Source organism: Sander vitreus, chromosome 13, assembly GCF_031162955.1.
Source record: "Sander vitreus isolate 19-12246 chromosome 13, sanVit1, whole genome shotgun sequence".
Classification (NCBI taxonomy): domain Eukaryota; kingdom Metazoa; phylum Chordata; class Actinopteri; order Perciformes; family Percidae; genus Sander; species Sander vitreus.
The window spans coordinates 12349324-12369480 of NC_135867.1; the positions used below are offsets into that span (position 1 = coordinate 12349324).

At 39.2% G+C, this 20157-nt stretch overlaps 1 protein-coding gene across 2 annotated transcripts; it reads left to right on the forward strand.

Annotated features, from left to right (window-relative positions):
- Window positions 1-8636: 8636 nt before the first annotated feature.
- adrb2b (adrenoceptor beta 2, surface b) lies at window positions 8637-16938 on the forward strand. Of its 2 annotated transcripts, XM_078266092.1 has the most exons (6): window positions 8637-8847; window positions 11241-11298; window positions 11411-11561; window positions 13436-13574; window positions 13709-14000; window positions 15564-16938. In XM_078266092.1, the coding sequence occupies exons 3-6, from the start codon at window positions 11541-11543 to the stop codon at window positions 16603-16605; spliced, it is 1494 nt and encodes a 497-aa protein (XP_078122218.1). In that variant the 5' UTR covers window positions 8637-8847; window positions 11241-11298; window positions 11411-11540; the 3' UTR covers window positions 16606-16938. The 2 variants fall into 2 exon arrangements, with proteins under 2 accessions (XP_078122218.1, XP_078122219.1); XM_078266093.1 differs by lacking the exons at window positions 11241-11298; window positions 11411-11561.
- Window positions 16939-20157: the final 3219 nt, after the last annotated feature.

Below are 20157 nucleotides of genomic sequence, written 5' to 3' on the forward strand. Positions count from 1 at the left end.
ACGTACACGTGTTCCACCCAAACAAGCTCCTTCCTGAGGCTATTTTGCAGTGACACCGGGCCTGCTGCCCATGCTTAGCGCCGCCCATGATGATTGTGATTGGTTTAAAGAGATGCCAATAAACCAGAGCACATTTTTCTCCAATCCCGGAATGCTGTGTGGACTAAGCGAGACTACATGGAGGAGACTCTCCTCCCATTTGGAAACTACATTTCTGTCCTGGTTTAAGTTACAAAGGTCCTGGTACACGTTGTGTGTGTTTGTAGGTTTATCAGAAAAGAAATGGGACATGGGGAAGGAGAGGTCACTGTCATTGTGTGTGTTTATGTGGGTGGGTGTATGTGAGTATGATCACTGATACCACCCATGAATAAGGGTTCATAAGTGGGCTCTTTGTATGTCAGGGTCCTGTGCCTTAAAGTGAGATTTATTGTTGATAAATCAGAATCTAGAGGTCAAAGGTCACAGTCCACACCAAAAACTTAAAATGTATAACTGTAGATGAAAGTATGGCTGATAAATCAAAACATATTCATGTTCTTTTTCTAAACAAAAGATAAACTGCACCTCATGTCCACAGATCATATATCTATATACATGATTTACAATACATTTCCTCTCACTTTGTTCCAAAATACATCAAGTTGTGTGTTATTCTCACGTACAGATGGTGTTATCTTTCACATTGGAAGAAATAAAACAATCTCAGTCAGCAATTTTTGGTGAGGATAACAATGTGAGGATTACACACAACCTTTATCTGCAAAGACACAGGAGACAAATAATTAAACTCAGAACAGCCGAAACAACTCAAAATTCTGTCTTGAAACATTAAGACACCAAAGTTTTCTGTTATAGTAGATTAGAATACCTCAACATCTCTCTAAGCTGCTGCTCCTCGCTCTCTCACATCGTTCAAACCTGAGTGTGGAGCCAGTTGGTTCACAGCTTTGGCTCAAATCCAAAGTAGTTGAAGCAGCTGTGTTTGATCAGACAAGATAAGAACTATCTGAGCCTTCAGGGTACAGTAAAATAAATATCATCATGGGTATCTCAGTTTAAGGTTGGAGATGATTTTTTAACGGGAGACCTACATTTCAAACTAGTGACGTGGAGATAGACATGGGCATTTAGCAGACAGGGAGGTCTAAAAAATAGTCCCTGTTTAGTTGTATAATAAGGAAAGTTAGGATGTGCAGCTTGACTTATAGTAGGTATAAAAAGTCAGGAAATCTCAGATCTGCTTTGACCATTTTGTTACAAACTTTATGGAATTGCTTTCCACAGGAAGTGAACATGGTGAGTGATGAGAAAGTGGATGATATTATGTAAATGTTCTCCTCTGAAATCCTCCAAGACATCAACATCAGCTACATACAAATCTTTTTTTTAAATCTATGAAGCTGCAGACTATCATGAAAGAAACATTCACAGAATAAAAAACAGCCACTTCCATAGCTGTTGAGATGCTAAATGGTGATATTCAAAGAACTCTTGATGCATCTGATGATCCTGAAAAGGTAAAAAACTGCAAAGGATTGTTTGCAAATGGTACTTCAAAGGGGTTGACAAATGACACAAGTGGGAAAAAGGGATGCAGGTATCAGCACAGGGTGAGTGAGGAAAATAAGGACAGATGAAAGATGAGCAGCAGAGTGTGAGTGAGTGATGGAAAGGAAAGGTGCTGACTGGCAGAAATCGTGTTTATCTTTCTGCTCAAATGACTCGTCCCTGATCTGTAAGAACTTTCATTTTGCCTGTCCTAACTTGTCAACACCCACACAAACACTACACAGATAGTGTACGTCACATATATGTTGTATAACAACTGAAAAAGTCACTTGTATGATGAATGCAAAGTGATTCCAATTAGGTTCATTGTCTCTATCATTTTATCGTGACGCCGAATTTTTATCGTCACCATTCCAATTGTTCACATGTGTCAAAACAGCTGTCTCAGCCAGGTAGAGGTGACACTGGGGCTGCAAGAATACATAAACATGTCACGCATTCCACTCATATGATATGTGCTACAGCAAAGCCCTATTAAAGTCTGAAACTGCGGTGGCCCTGAAGTGCAAATCACAACAGCAAATAGAAAAACGCAACAGCAAATCATAAAACACAACGGCAAATAGAAAAACACAACAGCAAATATGAAAACACGACAGCCAATATGAAAACACGACAGCAAAAATGAAAACACTTCAACAAATCATAAAACACGACAGCAAATATGAAAACACAACAGCAAAAATGAAAACACTTCAACAAATCATAAAACATGACAGCAAATAGGAAAACACAACAAACAAATTATAAAACACAACGGCATTAACTTCTACCGGAAAAAGTAGGGCCTATCTAGCAGAGGATGGACCCTCCTGATTAGACAGACGGACTGTCTGTCTTTTACAGTTTTTGCCTATTGCTTACACACTTTTTGCAGAATTTGGCTCATTATGTCAAAACTCTACACACAAGCCAATCAGACATAGCACTTGGAGAACAACTCACATCTATGACAAAATGAAACACTGCAATCAAAACTTAACACTTTCTAAAAATGAAATTCTTGCAACATAATCATACACACAAGCACCATTTGAATTCCTCTTTCATATCACCAGCAACACACTGATGGGTTTTATAGAAAACACTGCAGTCTTTGGCTTTCTATTTTTATTGTCATTTTCTCAGACTCAGTCTTCTGTAAAACTCAAAAGTAGAATTTCTGCAGTTATCAAACAAGAGTTTTTACAAAAAACAAAAGAAGTTTAGGTATTGAGGCTTTGGTCTAAGCATTCGTTTTTAGTGTGTAAGCAATGGGCAAAAACTGTAACAGGAAGGAGAGGTGAAAAACACAGAAAAGCGCCTACTTTTAACAGACCCTCTGTCCAATCAGGAGGGTCCTTTCTCTGCTAGATAGGCCCTACTTTTTCCGGTAGAAGTTAATGCTGTTGTGTTTTATTATTTGTTGAAGTGTTTTCCTATTTGCCGTTGTGCTTTATGATTTGTTGGAGTGTTTTCATATTTGCTGTTGTGTTTTCGTATTTGCTGTCATGTTTTCCTATTTGCCTTTTTGTTTTCCTATTTTACGTTGTGTTTTACGATTTGTTGAAATGTTTTCCTATTTGCCGTTGTGTTTTATGATTTGCTGTTGCGTTTTTCTATTTGCTGTTGTGATTTGCACTTCAGGGCCACCGTATAAACAGCCCATCTATATCACATTAAAACATGACAGTTTACCTTCAAAATTCACCCTATTTTTTCCAGCTATCTTTTTGGCAAATGTCATACAAATTCTGAAAAAAAACACTATGCGACATCTTACATGTATACTTTTTTAACCCCGAAAAATTCAGTTTGGTAGAACGTATGTGTAAGAAAACTACAACAAAACTCAGATGCCAGTCAATGATGCAACTACATTTGGAATATTGCACATCGACTATGATCTTATTTGGGTCATGGTATTCTCCTAATCCTGCTCATCCTAGTCCATGTACTGTAGCCATTGTCAGATCTTGGTAGAGGAAAGATAAGGGGTAAAAATCCAGACTAGTTGGTGCTGGATATAGAAGCAGGAGTACAGTATGGTCTGAGTGGTCCAGATGCACATGTGCAGGATATACTAAACAGACTGGGCCTCTTTTAGCAGAACAAATATGCTGCACTAAAACCCAGCAGAAGCTTGGAATGTTCCAATCCAACTTTCCAATCCAACTTTATTTGTAAAGCACATTTAAAACAACCAGGTTGACCAAAGTGCTGGACATTGACATGATTTTAAACACACGAGTAACAAAACAAACATTTAAAAACAAATAACATACTAGAGAAATAAAATACACAATACAGCGCTCAAGCCGGTTTAAAGGCCAATGAATAAAAGTGAGTTTTAAGTCATGATTTCAAACTGTGAACACTGGGGGCCAATCTGACATGCATACGGAATGTTGTTGTTTTTTGTTTCTTCCTTATGGACGTTCACTGAAAATGAGAGAACTAACTACTGTTGCATTATTCTGCTACTGATGCATTCCTTTGCGCAGTACGTGTGAAATGTTCGACGCACTGACAAATAGGTAGGTAAAGCTAGGTAAAAACAAATGTGGCTCGACAGACAATTTGTTCTGCTCTGTAACATGTTCTGGTGATGACAAAATCTTGTGAAAAAATGTATGCTGTAATACTGCAGCTGAAAACACATCTTATCATGCAGCTTATCAGTACATTTCAGCTCCACGATTCTTGTGTAAACATAGCTGCATTATAGACTTTTCCCATCACTTAAGGAAGCCACTCAATACAGAGCAGTCTGTCATTTCTGAAGCATTTTAAATGCTTTTCATTTTCACTGGAAATTGGATTCAGTGGAAAGCAACAGAGAAGATTAGGGGAGGAAATCCACAAAAAAGACCTTGAGATGGACTCACACTTGCAAGCTAACAGAACCAAACTGCCTCAACATTCTCATTTCCCCCCCACTGTCATCTCACAGCAATTTTCCTTGACTAATAATCATCAGTCAAGGAAAATTAGTGTGAGACTGGTAAACAAACGGGGGCTTGGCTTGTGTCATATGATTCCTTCATATGGAACTCATGAGGTTGTATTTTAAGTAGTTGAAGTCCTGTTTAAGTGCGATGTAGAAACACTGTTGCTAGGTGGCTGACAACAAAAAAACAATGTTGCCTTTATCTTTTAGAAAATGGTGAATTTTGTACCATTGATTTTTTAGTTCAAAGATATTTTATTAACATGACAAGAAAAGGGAGAAAAAAATATTATATATATATATATATATATGTGTGTGTGTATATAGCTGTAGTTGCTATGAGCAGATATTGTATTGCAAGAAGTGATATCGTAGGGAAAACAAATGAAAGACATTAGCCGTGTTTCCATAAACCTATTTTGATGCACATTTTGAAGTATTGCATTAGCAAAGCCGAATGGAAATGGCAAACTTCCTCAATTTTGAAAGAATGTTTTTATGCTCGCATGAGGTGGTTTTTGCCTTTGTCAAAAAATAGTTATGTGATGCACTTAATGGGATATGGAAAAGCTTTTATGGAATAAGTTCTGACGTAGCGAACATTTAACTCACATGATCATCTGTTTCGCTGTCAATGTCTTCTGGATATTCCCATAACGTGTCTTAGCCTCCAGATAGCATGAAACATAACCAATACTAGCTGACATGAAAGAACAAATACAACTTGCCAAACTGAAACAAATTCCTGAAGAGCTGTCACCATTTTTCTCTCATGGGTTAGGTGGCCAAGGCGACTTGTTTTGTTTCCGGTTCACAACCTCTACTCTACGGTTCGCTACTGTGTTTACTGGCCATGCGTAAAGCAAAAAAATGCCAAAGTATGTCACAACTCTGCAGAACTGTCTACATACAAAGTCATGAATACCAAATCAGAGGGTCACTCAAATGGACCAAGGATGTTACAGTGTATTGAGAGCTGGGTTTACAGGTTGAACGACATGTTTCCTTAAAACGGCGTGAAAAGGTCTGCAACAGGCTTTGTGGTATGTTTTCTCTCTTTGGTGGGTGTGTTTCTGGTTTAGTGGCTGTGTCACAGGCGATATCCAGTCAGCAGAGACGTGTATGTAAACTCACGGTGATAAAAAGGCACTGCGCTTGCGCACACAGCAGAGTGTTCAACGCACAACTGTATAAGTTTAAACAAAACGGTTTGCTACGTTTTGTCAGGGCTGGATGTGCCCTAGATAAAACAGCTGAAAAAGCGCGACATTGAAACAGCAAATTATAGACAAGAATGAGCTCTGTGTAGGAGTAGAGTTATGATTTCAAGGGATGGATACTTTAGGAGTTAGAAGGTGTGGCAGGTAGAGGAGGATGTGGAGAGAGAGAGGAAGGGATAGGACAAGGACAGGAAGAGGTGCGGAGAGGAATGTGTTGGGGCTAGACAGACAGGAGGATATGGCCATACTGACTGCAATATGTGTCTTTTCCCATAGGAAGACAAACAGGGAGAGAACATCTAAAGTAGAGAGAGGTTGAAACAAGAGGCATGTATTATCTCACCAGTTATGCCACCACTTGTTTTTTGCTGTTCATGTGGTTTCCTCTGTGAGCGTAAAGTCCTTCAAATGAACTGCTTGCTGGCTCCGCAGCTTGCACTTGCATGAGCAGAGTGACTGTACCCCGCCAGAATAATGACTGCACATCAGCCGGGTGATCAAAACATAATTGACTCAGGCATTAAAGATGAATCGCAGTGCTCAAATGATCACACAGAGCGTTATCACTAATCAGTCCTTTTGGCCACATGGATGTTGCTCTTGGCTTCTTGACAAACTTGCCCCATAAAGACGTCATGACAAGCAAAGAGAAGATGTAAGGAGGAGCATGAGAAGAATACACTTGAAAGAAAGAGAAAAGTGGGACAGTGTGACGCGCTCATTGTGGTTAGTAGAAGTGTTTCCTTTTTGCTGACAAAAGCACACAGTGTGACTGAGGTGACAACAACAACAACCAAAACATGAAAAAACAAATAAATGTGCTTTCTCTCTGAACATGAATACTCACTGAAACTATTCAGTTGGACATTTGGCAAAGTGAAGAATCTAATGATGCATCACATGGATGGCAGGCTGTATCCTGCGGAAATATACCATGACTTCTCTCCTCTAACATCACTTACATTAAGTTGCGCTTGTTTCTCCTTTGTGAACTTGTATTGAACTCAAACAAACATTTAACATTATTAATAAAGGAGAGTATTGATTAAGCAGCATGAATGCATGCTTTGTGATGGGGTTGTTAAAATGCTGCCAAACTGCTGCTGGCATGCTGAGTTCAGACTGTTTTAACTGTACTGCATGTGGGTCATGTGTGGGAGGATTTAGTTGTTTATGTGCAGGTCATCATCAGCATAAAGCAGACAGAACACTGCGTTCAATTAAACATGAAAAAAGTTTTAGCTCAATTAAAAATATAATTCAGCTAAAAAGAAAATGTCTAAAAGAAAAGATAAACTTATACTGAATGGGGATACTGTTGATATGTAACTGTGCTACTGTCTTGCTGTTTCCTGTTGCTCTGGTCTAAAATTATCTGGCCAAAGTGCTACAGTTGAAAATTAGCCGGCTGGCTAACACTGGCACATTTGCAGAAATGTTAATTAATGTGCGTTGTCCTTTATAAAATAAAGAATAATAATAATAACAATTTAATAGTTTGAATAAACTATGGAGCAGTGTGGTTCAGTGCAGTTAAACCCAACTTAAAGCAACACTATGTAACTTTTCCCGCTTCGGTCCCCCTACAGGTTGTCTCATTGGAACTACAGCTGCAGCTAAAAGTTACATAGTGTTGCTTTAAGCTAAAGTAAAACTACAGGTAGGTTGCCGAGTAGCTGTTAAGCTGGCTGAGCGTACATCAACTGCAAACCTGATACAAAAGTAATGTAAAGCAAATCTCATAAAACAAATAAGAATATAAAATCATATTAATCACACAAAACACTGTTTTTTGCAGCACTTGCTTTTAACACTGCAGCGTCACCGGCGTTGTGTATGATGCCAGCGACCTCACCTTATGTTATATTTAATATCTCCAGATCAATACATTTATTTCTTTGTTTAAAGGCAAAGAAATGTGCCATTTCAACGAGGTCCTCCATGCGATTGTAGGCCATCCAGAAGCTTTTTTAATTTACAGTGTCTTTTTAAAATAAATAAATACTTATGAATCCAAAAATCGAGTCACGTAACCTCCAATATCTCTGCGACGCTTCAACCTATTCTCGTTCCGGCTGTCTGTCGTGTTTTTAGAATGATAGTTAACACCAGGGCCATTTCTTTTTGGGAAATAAAAATCTAAATAGTTTTATATTTGTGTTAGTTACAGTGTATAGTTTTGTTTCCCCTGATTGCCAAGACTTAGGAGAACAATTTTCTGAAGCCAAAAGTTTTCATCATTGTTGTTCTCTGTGTGATTCCAATACATTTCTGTGAGATTCAATTTCCTTTAGTTTTTTCTTTGGTATTTATAGTCATATAACAATTTATACATTCATGTGACATCCCTGCAGCATACATATCCTGATAAAAAAAAGTATGTCTATTACTTGATTGTGCATAACAGGGTTGAGGTTATACAAGCATTATTATACAAGGAAACCAGGCCAACCAAAGATTGAAAAAAATGGCTTAGACCTCAGAGGGTAACCGTGACAATAAATGCTACAGTGTATTGTATGCAGTCTTTCCGAAAGATATAGTGAAGCATATGAAAACTTTATAGGACTTTAAAGTTGTTGTTATGTGTTAAAGTGCTCAACTACAGCATTACAGCCCCACAGCAGCCAAAAACCAAAGTGTGTTGTTTTACATGTATACTGCAGCTCCAGTGTGTGAATGTAAAGTAGGGTAGTGCTAAGAAAGGCCTCAGGAAACCTGCCCTAAATAAATAAAGCTTAAAAAACTAATGCTTCCCAGAGGGAAGTGGGTGCTGTTGAGCTGTCAGTACACTGCAGACATGCAATATACACTAAAAGCCAATCCTTGTCCTCTGATAGGCTACTGTCCTGCTGTGATGTCATGAGGACTTGCTTATAAAAAGGGTGACAGGCTCAGCTGCTTCAAAAGGGCAAGTGTGGTCGAGGGCTGAAAGAGTGTGTTTATACATGTAGGTCTATGGGAAAGAGAGAGCGAGGCAGAGTGTGCGCGTTTCATAACGCAGTAGAAGAGGAAGAGAGACCAAAGCTGCTGACTAACACATTATAATGCTACTTTGTGTTGTGGATTTAAAGGCGTTTGGATTATCAAACCACTGGATTGTAGAGCACAGGACAGAGCCTGGAGGTAGGACAACTATGTTATGTCTGGTTTTGTGTGCATGCATACTGTATGTAGGCCTATATTTCAAAAACACCTACTCCTGATGACACCGAGACTATTTTAAGAGCCAAGTGTCTACTGGTTCGAACATTTCAGAATTGTTAAAGCATTCAAATTATTTAATGTTATTAAACCATTTAAAATATTTTTACACTGTAAAAGGTGCAGATTTCTTTTACTAATTTTAACAATGGTTAGTTAAAAGTTAGTATTAAATTAAGTTGTTATTGAGGTCTAATGAGAAATCTGAAGCTTTTCTACCATGTGGTCAGAGTAATTTTTGTGAACACATTTACTGCACATGTTGAAAGTAGTAGTATGAAACATTTAAAAAGCATCTTTCTGATATTCTTTTCTTTATTCTAACAGTTGCCACACAAACAAGACCTCTGACCAAACGTAATTTTGCAGCGATAAGTCAGAATTAGTTTTGAGTGTTAGTTTCTCAGATTCAGTGAACCCAAATCAGCTTTCATTTTTAACATATATGGTTTAGTTTATGAGGACAGCAACATGTTTTATGGCTCAGTTGTTATTAGAACATGTGCTTCTCTCTCTTCCCTCACAGTTTAGTCTACACTGTCATCAATTTATTCTAAGAAGCACTGCAACAGCTGGCTGTTCTGTGTTCATGTGTATTTTTGTGTTTGCACGTGCACTTGTTTCTTTGTGTTCGTGCATGTACTATTATGTGTATTTTTTGTGTGTTTAAGTACTCACTATAATTACACCACCAAGTTATATTGTTTATTATTGTTTATATATTGTTTGATTAGTGTGTGTGTGTGTGTGTGTGTGTGTGTGTGTGTGTGTGTGTGTGTGTGTGTGTGTGTGCAGTGTTGTAGTCTAATGTATTGTAGTGGGTATACTGTACTGTATATATATTAGCCAGAATCTGCCTTTGGGGGAGGGGGGGGCCATATCATAGTGGGGGGTCCGGTGTTTTGAGCATCAACGACTTAATTTCCTGCATTCTGACACACTTTTATGCACCAATTTATGGTGAAAACACCTTTATTTAGCCTATGTGAAGAAGAAAAACACAGATGACAATTCAAAATATATCAAAAATATAATGGAAAGTATGTTGTTGCGTGTCATTGGGCATTTTTAAGTGGGTATATGGAAATCCTGGAGCTTTCGTAGTGGGTATACTGTGTATCATGTAGACTACACCACTGTGTGTGTGTGTGTGTGTGTGTGTGTGTGTGTGTGTGTTAAACAGCTCAGGTAGGGGGAAGAGCAGATTGAGCAGAGCTTCTTTTGCAAGCTTGATTATGTAATAGTCAAGGTAGCCGCCCAGATTATTGATCATGATAAATGGTGTCAGTGAACTGTCACGAGGCACCATAAAAGGTTAAACAGTGTAAAGTGTGAAAGGGTCAGCAGCTTTAAGCTTTATGAAGGAAGCAACAAGTGCACTGAACATTTGACAAGCATGAATAAAAGACTAAATCAGTCCTTTAGTTATATTGCCTAGTATTGGATTGTGTGCGGTGCATTTTCATCAGTCAGGGGCAGACACTGTGCCGTGCTTCATTAGTTACAATTAAAACAGACTCCTAAGCATCAGTAATGGAATTTTTAAAAATGAGTCTGCCCTCAACTTTCTAGCAAATCCATCATTTGCCCCACACTCTGGCACCTCTGTATTCTCTAAATGGAAACGTGTTAAGTTGAGGACATTTTAGGAATGTTTACAATTGTCACAACTGGCTGCTGTGGACCGCAGACAGCATGATTGACAGCATACTAACACTGACACTTAATATGCACGGTATTACCACATGTAATGACACTGTAAGGCTTTTGAAAACTTGTGAAATGGTTGTCATAAAAAAAATAATCTCGTCATGGTCCACCCTGGCATTTTGAAATGCATCCCAAAATTCAACACTTTGCTCATTGACCACGGGAGAACTAGGTAAACACTTGCACAATGCGTCTTTTTACAGCTGGCGTTACCATGTGTTGTGAGTGTTTGGATTGTATTGGAATAAAGCCTATGCACATAGATCCATGCGTACATCCAGTTTACCAAACAAACAATGGAGGTAGTCTGATGTAAAAAACATAAACCGTACATGATGTTCCCTTTTATAAGAGCAACCACAAAAAATAAATACACTGCCACCTACAATCTTATCATCCTAAACATTTGCTTACTTCACAGTACTTACAGTACCATCCCCCGACTGTTAAGATGAACAGTCAGAGTAGTAAAGAGGGATCACCAGGTGTTCGCTGTCAATTGAGACATTCCTGTAAAAGAGCCTTCACGCACAGCTAACCTGCCCTGTATGATTAAAAGTTAAATAAATACTGCAATATGTAATAAAATATGCATTGTCATTCAGTCCTGGCAGGCGAGTTGCTATGCAGTGGTGGAAGAAGTATTCAGATCCTTTACTTACTGTAAGTAAAATTACTTATACCACACTGTAAAATTACTCTGTTACAAGCAAAGGTCCTGCATTAAAAACTTTAACTTAAAGCTATAGTGCGTTGTTTCTGTCACCCCCATGAGGAATTCTAAGTAATGACAACAAAACTGTCGGCGTGTCCACACGATACAAGCCTTCCGTGATCACGCACCCTCCCACCCCTCCTCCACGCAGTTGCTAGTGGCCAATGAGGACAGGGAGGATGAAAATAACATGATGGACTCTTCAGAAAAGGTAATTATTTTCACTCGAGTTTCTGCACGCGAAAGTCGCCGGACGACACAATCTTCTGAACATAGCATCACTGAGAAATACAGAGAGAGTTGTGTGGAGCTGATAGTCTTAATTAGCTTTGTATCAACTCATTTGGCAATGGCTTGAACGTAACAGACGTTGATTAATATCAAAAAGTTACTTTAGCTTTAAGTAAAAGTCTATAAGTATCATCAGGAAAATGTACTTAAAGTATAGTAAGTAAAAGTATTCAATGCAGAAAAATCCTCACATTTTCAGAAACTGGAAATGATCCAAACAGTTCTGTCAATCAACTACTGTAAGTGTTTATTCGGCTAATCATTTCAGCTGGACTTGTAGGTCTATATATTATTGGGTAGTTTAATTTATAATAAAACATTGTATTTTATAAACTACATGTGTTTTGTGTGCAAAAATCATAATTTGTAAAATAACTAGTAACTAAAAGCTGTCAGATGAATGTAGTGGAGTAAAAAGAACAATATTTTTCTCTAAAATGTAGTGGAGTAGAAGTAGAAGTAGAAAGTGGCATGAAAAGAAAAGACTCACGTCAAGTACAAGTACCTCAAATTTGTACTTAAGTACAGTGCTTGAGTTAATGTACTTAGTTATATACCACCACTGTCGCTTTGTGCAGCTACATTCACACATAACATATATGTATCTTCTCACTGCAATACATGTCCAACTCTTCCATAGCAAAAATATGCAATAAGACAGTTTATGCACTGCCTTTTCTTGTTCTGCCAATGTTGCTGCTGCTGCTCTTTTGCTAACACCACTACATACACTGCTGTAGCTCGTATAGAATTTCACAAGTATCTATCCTCCCAGCATACACCTGTAGGCTTGGCTTGCAGGAAGTGATTAGGTCAGAGCCGAGAAGCCGAATGTAAATGGGGACCTTTCTGCATGTCATCCCTCCTCTCATTCCCCTCATTTCCCTTTGGTATCCATTAACATAAAAAACGCAAAAATGCCCCAAAATACTTTAAAAAACTAACTAATAATGTGTACACCGTGAATTGACTGAAAAACTGAGGTAAATGGTAAGCTGGACATGAGAAACGTATGTGCTACAACATCTTAGCAGGACAAAATGCTGATTTCACAAATAAGTTAACACTTGGGGAGCAAAACTCAAATGTATGCAGACCACTGAACATGGTGAACTCATTATGACACCAAAGGAAATGTAACTTCCTCTGTGAAAGATCACATTATATTCATAACCTCTACACGAAAGGAAACTCTCACCAGCTGACCTATGATCCTCTGAAAGGCTTTTTTCATCTGAAAATATTGCTCCAATTTAAATGCAATTTGGCATGTTGTTCAGCAAAAAAAATATCTCTTGATATCCAAATAGTGTAATTTTATTTAGATTTATACCACATTAACTGCTGTCTCTGAGAAGCAACAGGCCCCAAGCAGAAACGTGCAAGGAAATGTGTAAAGACCCGCCTGGGGCTCTCCTGGTAAAGTGTGCGCACCATGTATTAAGGGGTATTTGGTGTTTTTTGCCCCCAACGTCGCCTTCCAGGCAGCGCAGCAATAGTTATGTTTAGGGTCAAGGTTAGCTGCCTGGAAGGTGACGTTGGAGGCAAAAAACACCATTGATCATATTAAGGCTGAGTCCTTACTGGGCAGCCCGGGTTCGATTCCAGCCTGGGTCTGTTGCTGCATGTCATCCGCCCTCTCTCTCTTCAAGCTATCCCTATCCAATAAAGCAAAAATGCTTTCTTCTTTTAAAAAAAGAACTATTCAAAACCTGAACTGGACCCTGCACTAGAGCTTTCTAACAATGTCTTAATCCATTATGAGTTGTGTTGTTCTGTGTGTTTTGATTATAGATCATGGAAGTGAGTACTGTCTCAGCACTGGCTAACCAATCGCAGTACAGCAACTCCTCCCTGGCCTCGGAGTACAGTGATGCTGAGCTTGTGCTGCTGGGTGTTGCAATGGCTATTCTGGTTCTGGCCATAGTTTTTGGTAAGTTATTAAAAATTTCACATTTCAATTAGTTGATGGTTTGTTGGATTAATTGATTGAAGGATCAAAACTAAAATATTATTGTTTAGAACTTTTTGTTACAATACTCTGAATCTATCTTTTCTTTTGTCCAGGTAACGTGATGGTGATTACAGCCATCCTGCGCTTCCAGCGGCTCCAGACAGTCACCAACTTTTTCATTGCCTCGCTGGCTGTGGCTGACCTTATCATGGGTTTGGTTGTGGTCCCCTTTGGCTCCAGCTACATCCTGCTGGGATACTGGCAGTTTGGAAACTTCATGTGTGAATTTTGGACAGCAACTGACGTACTGTGTGTGACGGCCAGCATCGAAACCCTGTGTGTGATTGCTCTGGACCGCTACCTCGCCATCACCTCGCCGCTCCGCTACCCTACGCTACTCACCAGGTATATGACCAAGACATTTAGGTTTGGCTGTGCAGGGGTTGAAGTAGAACAAGTTTAGAAACTTTCAATCAAAAGTGATTCTTACTAAGGCTACATTTACATTGCTATGTTTCGTTTTTTAGAGTTTTGAGCCAAAAGCGATTTCCGTGCACTAAAGTGTTTTTTAGCTCCAGTAGAAGAACTACTCTCCATTTAAACTAACATGCCCAAATCGCATATCTCATAAACATTCTCGTATACTGGGCATGTGCGTGCCGGGGTAAACAGGAGGCAGCATCTATACTCCGCCCGTTTAGTTACAACTTCAAGTCACTACTCACGACTTGGTAGTGTTCCAGGGTTCAGGTTAGGCTAACAAATGTTAAAGTTAGCTAGCGGCTACCTAATGCTGACGTTAGCTAGCGCTAGCTGATACTAGTGATTTCTAGTCGGCGACATATTTTGGGCTTCATTTAATAAACATAACCTGTATTAGTACACAATCATATGTGTATTGTTTTGATTACAATGTGCGGAATTACTTTACGTTGCCTATTTATGTCTATTTATTTCTATTTCTCACCGTTAATCACCTGCGTCTGTACAGCATCAACAGGGGGTCGCCATTGTTGTTTATGTGTGTGTGACGTCAAAAACTGTAGAACTGGGAGTACAACGATCTGGTACGAGTTCACCGGTAGTTGACTGCCGTTCCAGGGCACTTTCATGGGTAGAGGTTGTGAAAACAAAGGTTACGGGTTGCCTGGAACGCAGCATTAGTCTCAAAGAAGAGACGTCATGACCCAATCAGGTGTAGAAACATTGGCGTCAGTGTCTGTGTTTCCAAAGGTCTCCGTTTGCGGCCGTTGAGACTGCAACACAACCCTGCAGATTCCAAACCAAAACAGGGTCAGAAGTGTTTTCAAATTCCTCCGGGTTACGGGCTCTGAAACGCCAGAGCAGTGTGAATGCGAGGTGTAAACGTAGTAAAGGTTTCCATTTTTAAACCAAAACGTAGCAATATAAATGTAGCCTAAGTAATTCAAAGTGAGGAATGCTGCTGCTGCACCAACTTCTATATGTTCAACCTTTCCAGCATGTTGTACATCGAGCCACACCCCAACCAGTGATGTCACAGCAGGTGTTTTCATCTACTGTCAAAGTCAAACCCTGTTGTGACATCACTTTTTGCTGTGAAAATGCTGGAAAATTTGAATCCATACAACAGTGCAACAGTAACTTTCTGCTCTATTAATCAGTGTGGTTACAGTATATCCTCCCTCCTGCAGATTTGGTCCTATTAAACGTACAACTTAAAGGGGAACTGCTCAGATTTTACACATCAAAGTCTAAGTCTATTTACAGGTCTTGAGGACTACTATGGCATATGTGCAAAAAGTTGTATAAAGCCTTTTGTGGTTCCAGAAAGAACTGCGGAAAATATGATATGATAATTTTAGAGCACCTTTATTCCATTTTTGGACAGTCAACATAAATCAATATCCCTCGCCTGTCTGTGTTTTATTCATCTGTGCACAATATTCTTCACCTGTGTGCACTCTCTTGTCTCCTGCTGTTGACCAGGGGCCGGGCCTTTGCAGTGGTCCTCGGGGTTTGGGCAGTGGCCTCCCTAATCTCCTTCCTGCCCATTCATCTGAAGTTGTGGGTGTCTAATAAAGAGGAAGCTCGCAAGTGCTTGGACAACGAGTACTGTTGTGATTTCAACACCAATGTGGCATATGCTGTGTCGTCCTCAATTGTGTCCTTCTACCTGCCGCTGTTGGTGATGATGTTCCTGTACTCCCGGGTCTTCCAGGAGGCTCAGAAACAGCTGGAGAAGATCAGAGGGAGGGAGAGGCACTTTTATAACTTGCATTACACTGCACAGCAGACTCCTGATAATAGTCCAGCAATGAGTCTCAGGGCAGGAACTGAGGTCGGAGACCAAGCAGAAGAGGTCAGACTAAACATGCAGAAAACAGGAAGTATAGACACTGGTAAGGAGGAAAAGTTCGGAGAGAGTAGAGCCAGGACAGAGAAAGCGGAAGGAAAACACTCTGCAGCAAAGCGTCTTAAGTTCTGTCTGAAGGAGCACAAGGCTGTAAAAACTTTGGGGATCATCATGGGAACCTTCACGTTGTGTTGGCTACCTTTCTTCATCCTCAACATCCTCATGACCTTCCTCAACTTGGGTAATATTAAGCTGCTCTTCAGACTCCTCAACTGGCTAGGATACTCCAACTCTGCCTTCAACCCGCTTATCTACTGCCGCAGCCCCGACTTCAGGCACTCCTTTCAGGAGACTCTCTGTTTGAGGGGCAAATGGGGGAGGCAGAGAGGGAGGAGAGGATGGGGATGGTGCAGGGAAAGAGATTGTTACTCCAGGCCCCCAGTTAGGATGAATGGGAACTCAGACCTGAATGGTGTCACGGGGGTGGATGTTCAGCAGAGCTCAGGGTGGAAGGGCAGTTTGGAGAGCTCTATTCAGGATTGCTCACTAACTCTGGCTCCTCTGAATTCTTGCTGTGAGCAGGTTATAGATATAGCTCCTGGTTCCCTGACAAACTGGCAGGCTAACAGTTCTACTAATGGCAGCTGTAAGGAAAGTCTGGCTTCTATTGCTTGACCAATTAGGATATGAGTTTACATTGTGTGTGCATTGTCATGTTGTTAACATCAATTTGATGTAGCTCAAAATATTTGTCTTGGGTTGAGAACGACTCAACTTTGTGGTCTTTTTTAGCTTGTAGTGTTCTTAACTAAAATTCTGTGTATTTCAGTTAATGTTACTGAGGTTTTACTTGTGGTCACTGTTATTCTTTGCTGCTGCAGTTTTCCTAAAAACAGCTACACAAGTAAACCATTTTCAGCAGTATGTGTCAGCATTAAAAAAGATCTGACTTAAACCTTTAAGTGAAAGTGCAAAAGTGAACAAAATGTACAGCCTCAAAAATAATAATAATAATCAGACCAGGAAGACTGCAAAGTTAAATTATGAAAAAAAACAGGCTTCACCAAATTGTTACTTACATCAGGGCTATTTTTAAAAGATGTCTTTTTTATTTTGTTCACCCCCTGTTTATACCAAATGGATAAAAGAAAAGTGATGTTATAATGGACTGCCTATGAATTAGTTACTACGGAAATACAGGACAAATAGGAGTAAAATATTTATACATTTAACAAGTGAAAAGGTTTTAATGACTGCTCAATGATTACATTCCAAAATGTTGCTTTATTTAAAGCCGTCTAATAGGAAAAATCAAGAACGTGTTATTGCTTAGAAGTGTAGAAACATGAGCACAAGCTTGAAAAAGGCAAAGCATGCACTCCGTCTTCTCACAACTATAGTTAAAGCCATCACGCAAAGATATTGTAGTACCGACTGCTCACCACCAATGGTAAAAGATTCAGAATGTATCAAACAACATCTGTGGTATCATAGTTGTGATTGTGTAGCAGTGTATTGCTCAAACAATGTACAATTGGAAGAGTGAGGATTAAAACAATTTTGTAAAAACAATTTCAATCTTGTATTCATTTTCTACATAAACCCGCCACATTTGCATTGCTAATAAGCTTGTTTGCCAGCAACAAAGTTGCATATCCAGCAAAAATCATAGAGCAGAGATTAAATAATATATTTTGTTTGCCCTGTAGCTAAAAGGTCTTATTTAAAACAGAGGGTCTTATTTGAGACTTATATAATAACCTTTAACTGTTAAATTTTTGATTTTCATTCCTGATAAATCTCACAGCTGGTCCAAAATCATTTACTGGTGTGTATTTGTGTATCAGATAAATATCTGATACCCAAACTTGTGACTATCATAACTTTCTGTCTTTGAGTTTGCTTTCTTTATCACGTGTTCACTGGAACTATTTTCGCTCTCTCTAGATACAAACATCAGCATCTACCCACTCTTTGCTTTTATCCTGTCAGCTTTAGCTCTCTGTTGTAGTAAGACCATTGTAATCTGTCAGACAGAGCTGAAGAGATACTTTTCGTGCAGTGGGATCTGTTTTTATATATGATTGTTTTTATATATAGGTATATATATATGGGTATGAGGACGGAAAACGCTCCTGTGGGTCGTATTTCCTGCCACTGCTAAGGGCGCAATTTATGAAACGCTCCTATGGGTCGTATTACAGCATAGGAATAAACAACCTATCGTATGGTTTGGAGGACTTGTTGGGAGAAGCTGTTGTTGGCAATGGAAATCTTAGGCCTTAGGCACTGTAACACATACATATACACAGAGGTGTAAACAGTATATATATATATATATATATATATATATATATATATATATATATATATATATATATATATATATATATATATATGAGTGATGAGGTCAGGAACTGAAGAGTTTTACATTGTCTGTTACACTTTAAAAAAAAGCATAGCAGTCAGATAACAAATTAATATAAGTGCTTACTTTTACATTACTTACTGTAATACACATGCTTGGATTCGTTTGTATATCAATTTTGTTTTTCAATTCAAAGGGGCTTTATTGGCATAAAAGTTGCAATACCAATGTTGCCTAAGCATTACAAGCAATACAAGATGTCCAAACATTCGGACAGAACACAATAAACAGTAATATTAATATTATTGTGTGTGTGTGTGTGTGTGTGTGTGTGTGTGTGTGTGTGTGTGTGTGTGTGTGTGTGTGTGTGTGTGTACCATCATAGAATCAGATTACATTATACTCAAATTACAAATAATCTCCACTAGATTTAATTATTTAATTTATGTCAAAATTACACCTCAACGAGGTATTAAGGGTCAATAATTGGCAATTGTGTAAAGTAAATATGATTAGCACATATGTCTGTCTGTGTATATGTATGTATATATGTTTTGTGCACTGTTATTTGTAGCTAGTACTATATATGTAATTTACTGTAATGTGTACAGGACCTGTATGAGGGGCCATCTGGGACAATATTGACAATTACCTCACATACATACAAGGGAAATGCTCTCACACACTCTACTGAAATGCTTTCATACACCCTAGTGAAAAATGATACTCTCACATACTATACTGAAACATCACACACACACACAACTGAAATGATTTGGGCACCTGGATAGCTTAGTTGGTAGAGCAGGCGCCCATATATAGAGGTTTACTCCTCCGACCTGCGGCCTTTGCTGCATGTCATTCCCCCTCTCTCTCCCCTTTCATGTCTTCAGCTGTCCTTTAGAAATGAAGGCCTAAAAATGCCCAACACACTCCTCACATGTGCAAACATATTATGTCATAACTGAACACTAACCAATCACTGCTTCAGTATAGGCCTATACAGAGGTCAAAGGTCAGATTACCTGTTTTGAACAATGGATGCCAACAATATAGAGAAACAGGCAGGGGGTAAGCTTCGCTTCAGAGCTCGAATCTCCTATGGCGCCATTTTGATGCTACCAAACGATCACCCGACATTAGCATTCCATTGACTGCCATTCATTTTGGCGCCACTTTGACAGCGTTTAAAGACTTTTTTTGTCCATTGTATAAAATGTATAAAAGGCTCCATTACCTTGTATCTCACGTTATGGCTCCGTAGCATACGTTTTTTTGTAAAAATAGGCTAACAATTGTGTCTTACTGTCGCATACTAGAGGAATTAGTACAGGAGAAGCTCACAGGCAGTTTGGACTTACATTAGCTGTTTAAATTTAATTACTAATGTTAACTAGCATTTTAGTTAGCAATAATTAGCCTGTGTCCATGTTATCTCCTTACATATACCTACGCTCTCCGTCTCTGCAAGATTGGGAATGATTGAGATTTCTCTTGGCACAGCTACCAGAAGACTTACAACTTTCAGACACGTTGCTCACGTCACATTTACGTCGTCTCTCTCAGTTGGAGGCTGCGCAGTAACGCTCAGCGCTCACCGGAAAAGTGCTTCTAATATCCTTCACTGGTCTCCGTCCAGAGCAACGGGATCTGTTGGTCCATTATATAATGTCTATGGAGACAGGGAACGACAACGAGGAGGAGGAGGAGGAGGAGGAGGAGGAGGAGGGAAGAAGAGGAAGGAGAGCCATCTCTGATGAGATCAGGGCCACACTTATTCATCATGTGATCAACCACGGATTGACCATGAGAGAAGCCCATCTTTAGTAGCTTTACAATGGCGTCCATACTGCATGCAA

Excerpts from the sequence above, each read along its gene's own strand:
- adrb2b (XM_078266092.1), top strand. The coding sequence starts at position 11,541 with ATGATGGACTCTTCAGAAAAG. Across the intron at positions 13,575-13,708 it reads GGTTCTGGCCATAGTTTTTG|GTAACGTGATGGTGATTACA; the intron begins GTAAGTTATTAA and ends TCTTTTGTCCAG. Across the intron at positions 14,001-15,563 it reads TACCCTACGCTACTCACCAG|GGGCCGGGCCTTTGCAGTGG; the intron begins GTATATGACCAA and ends GCTGTTGACCAG.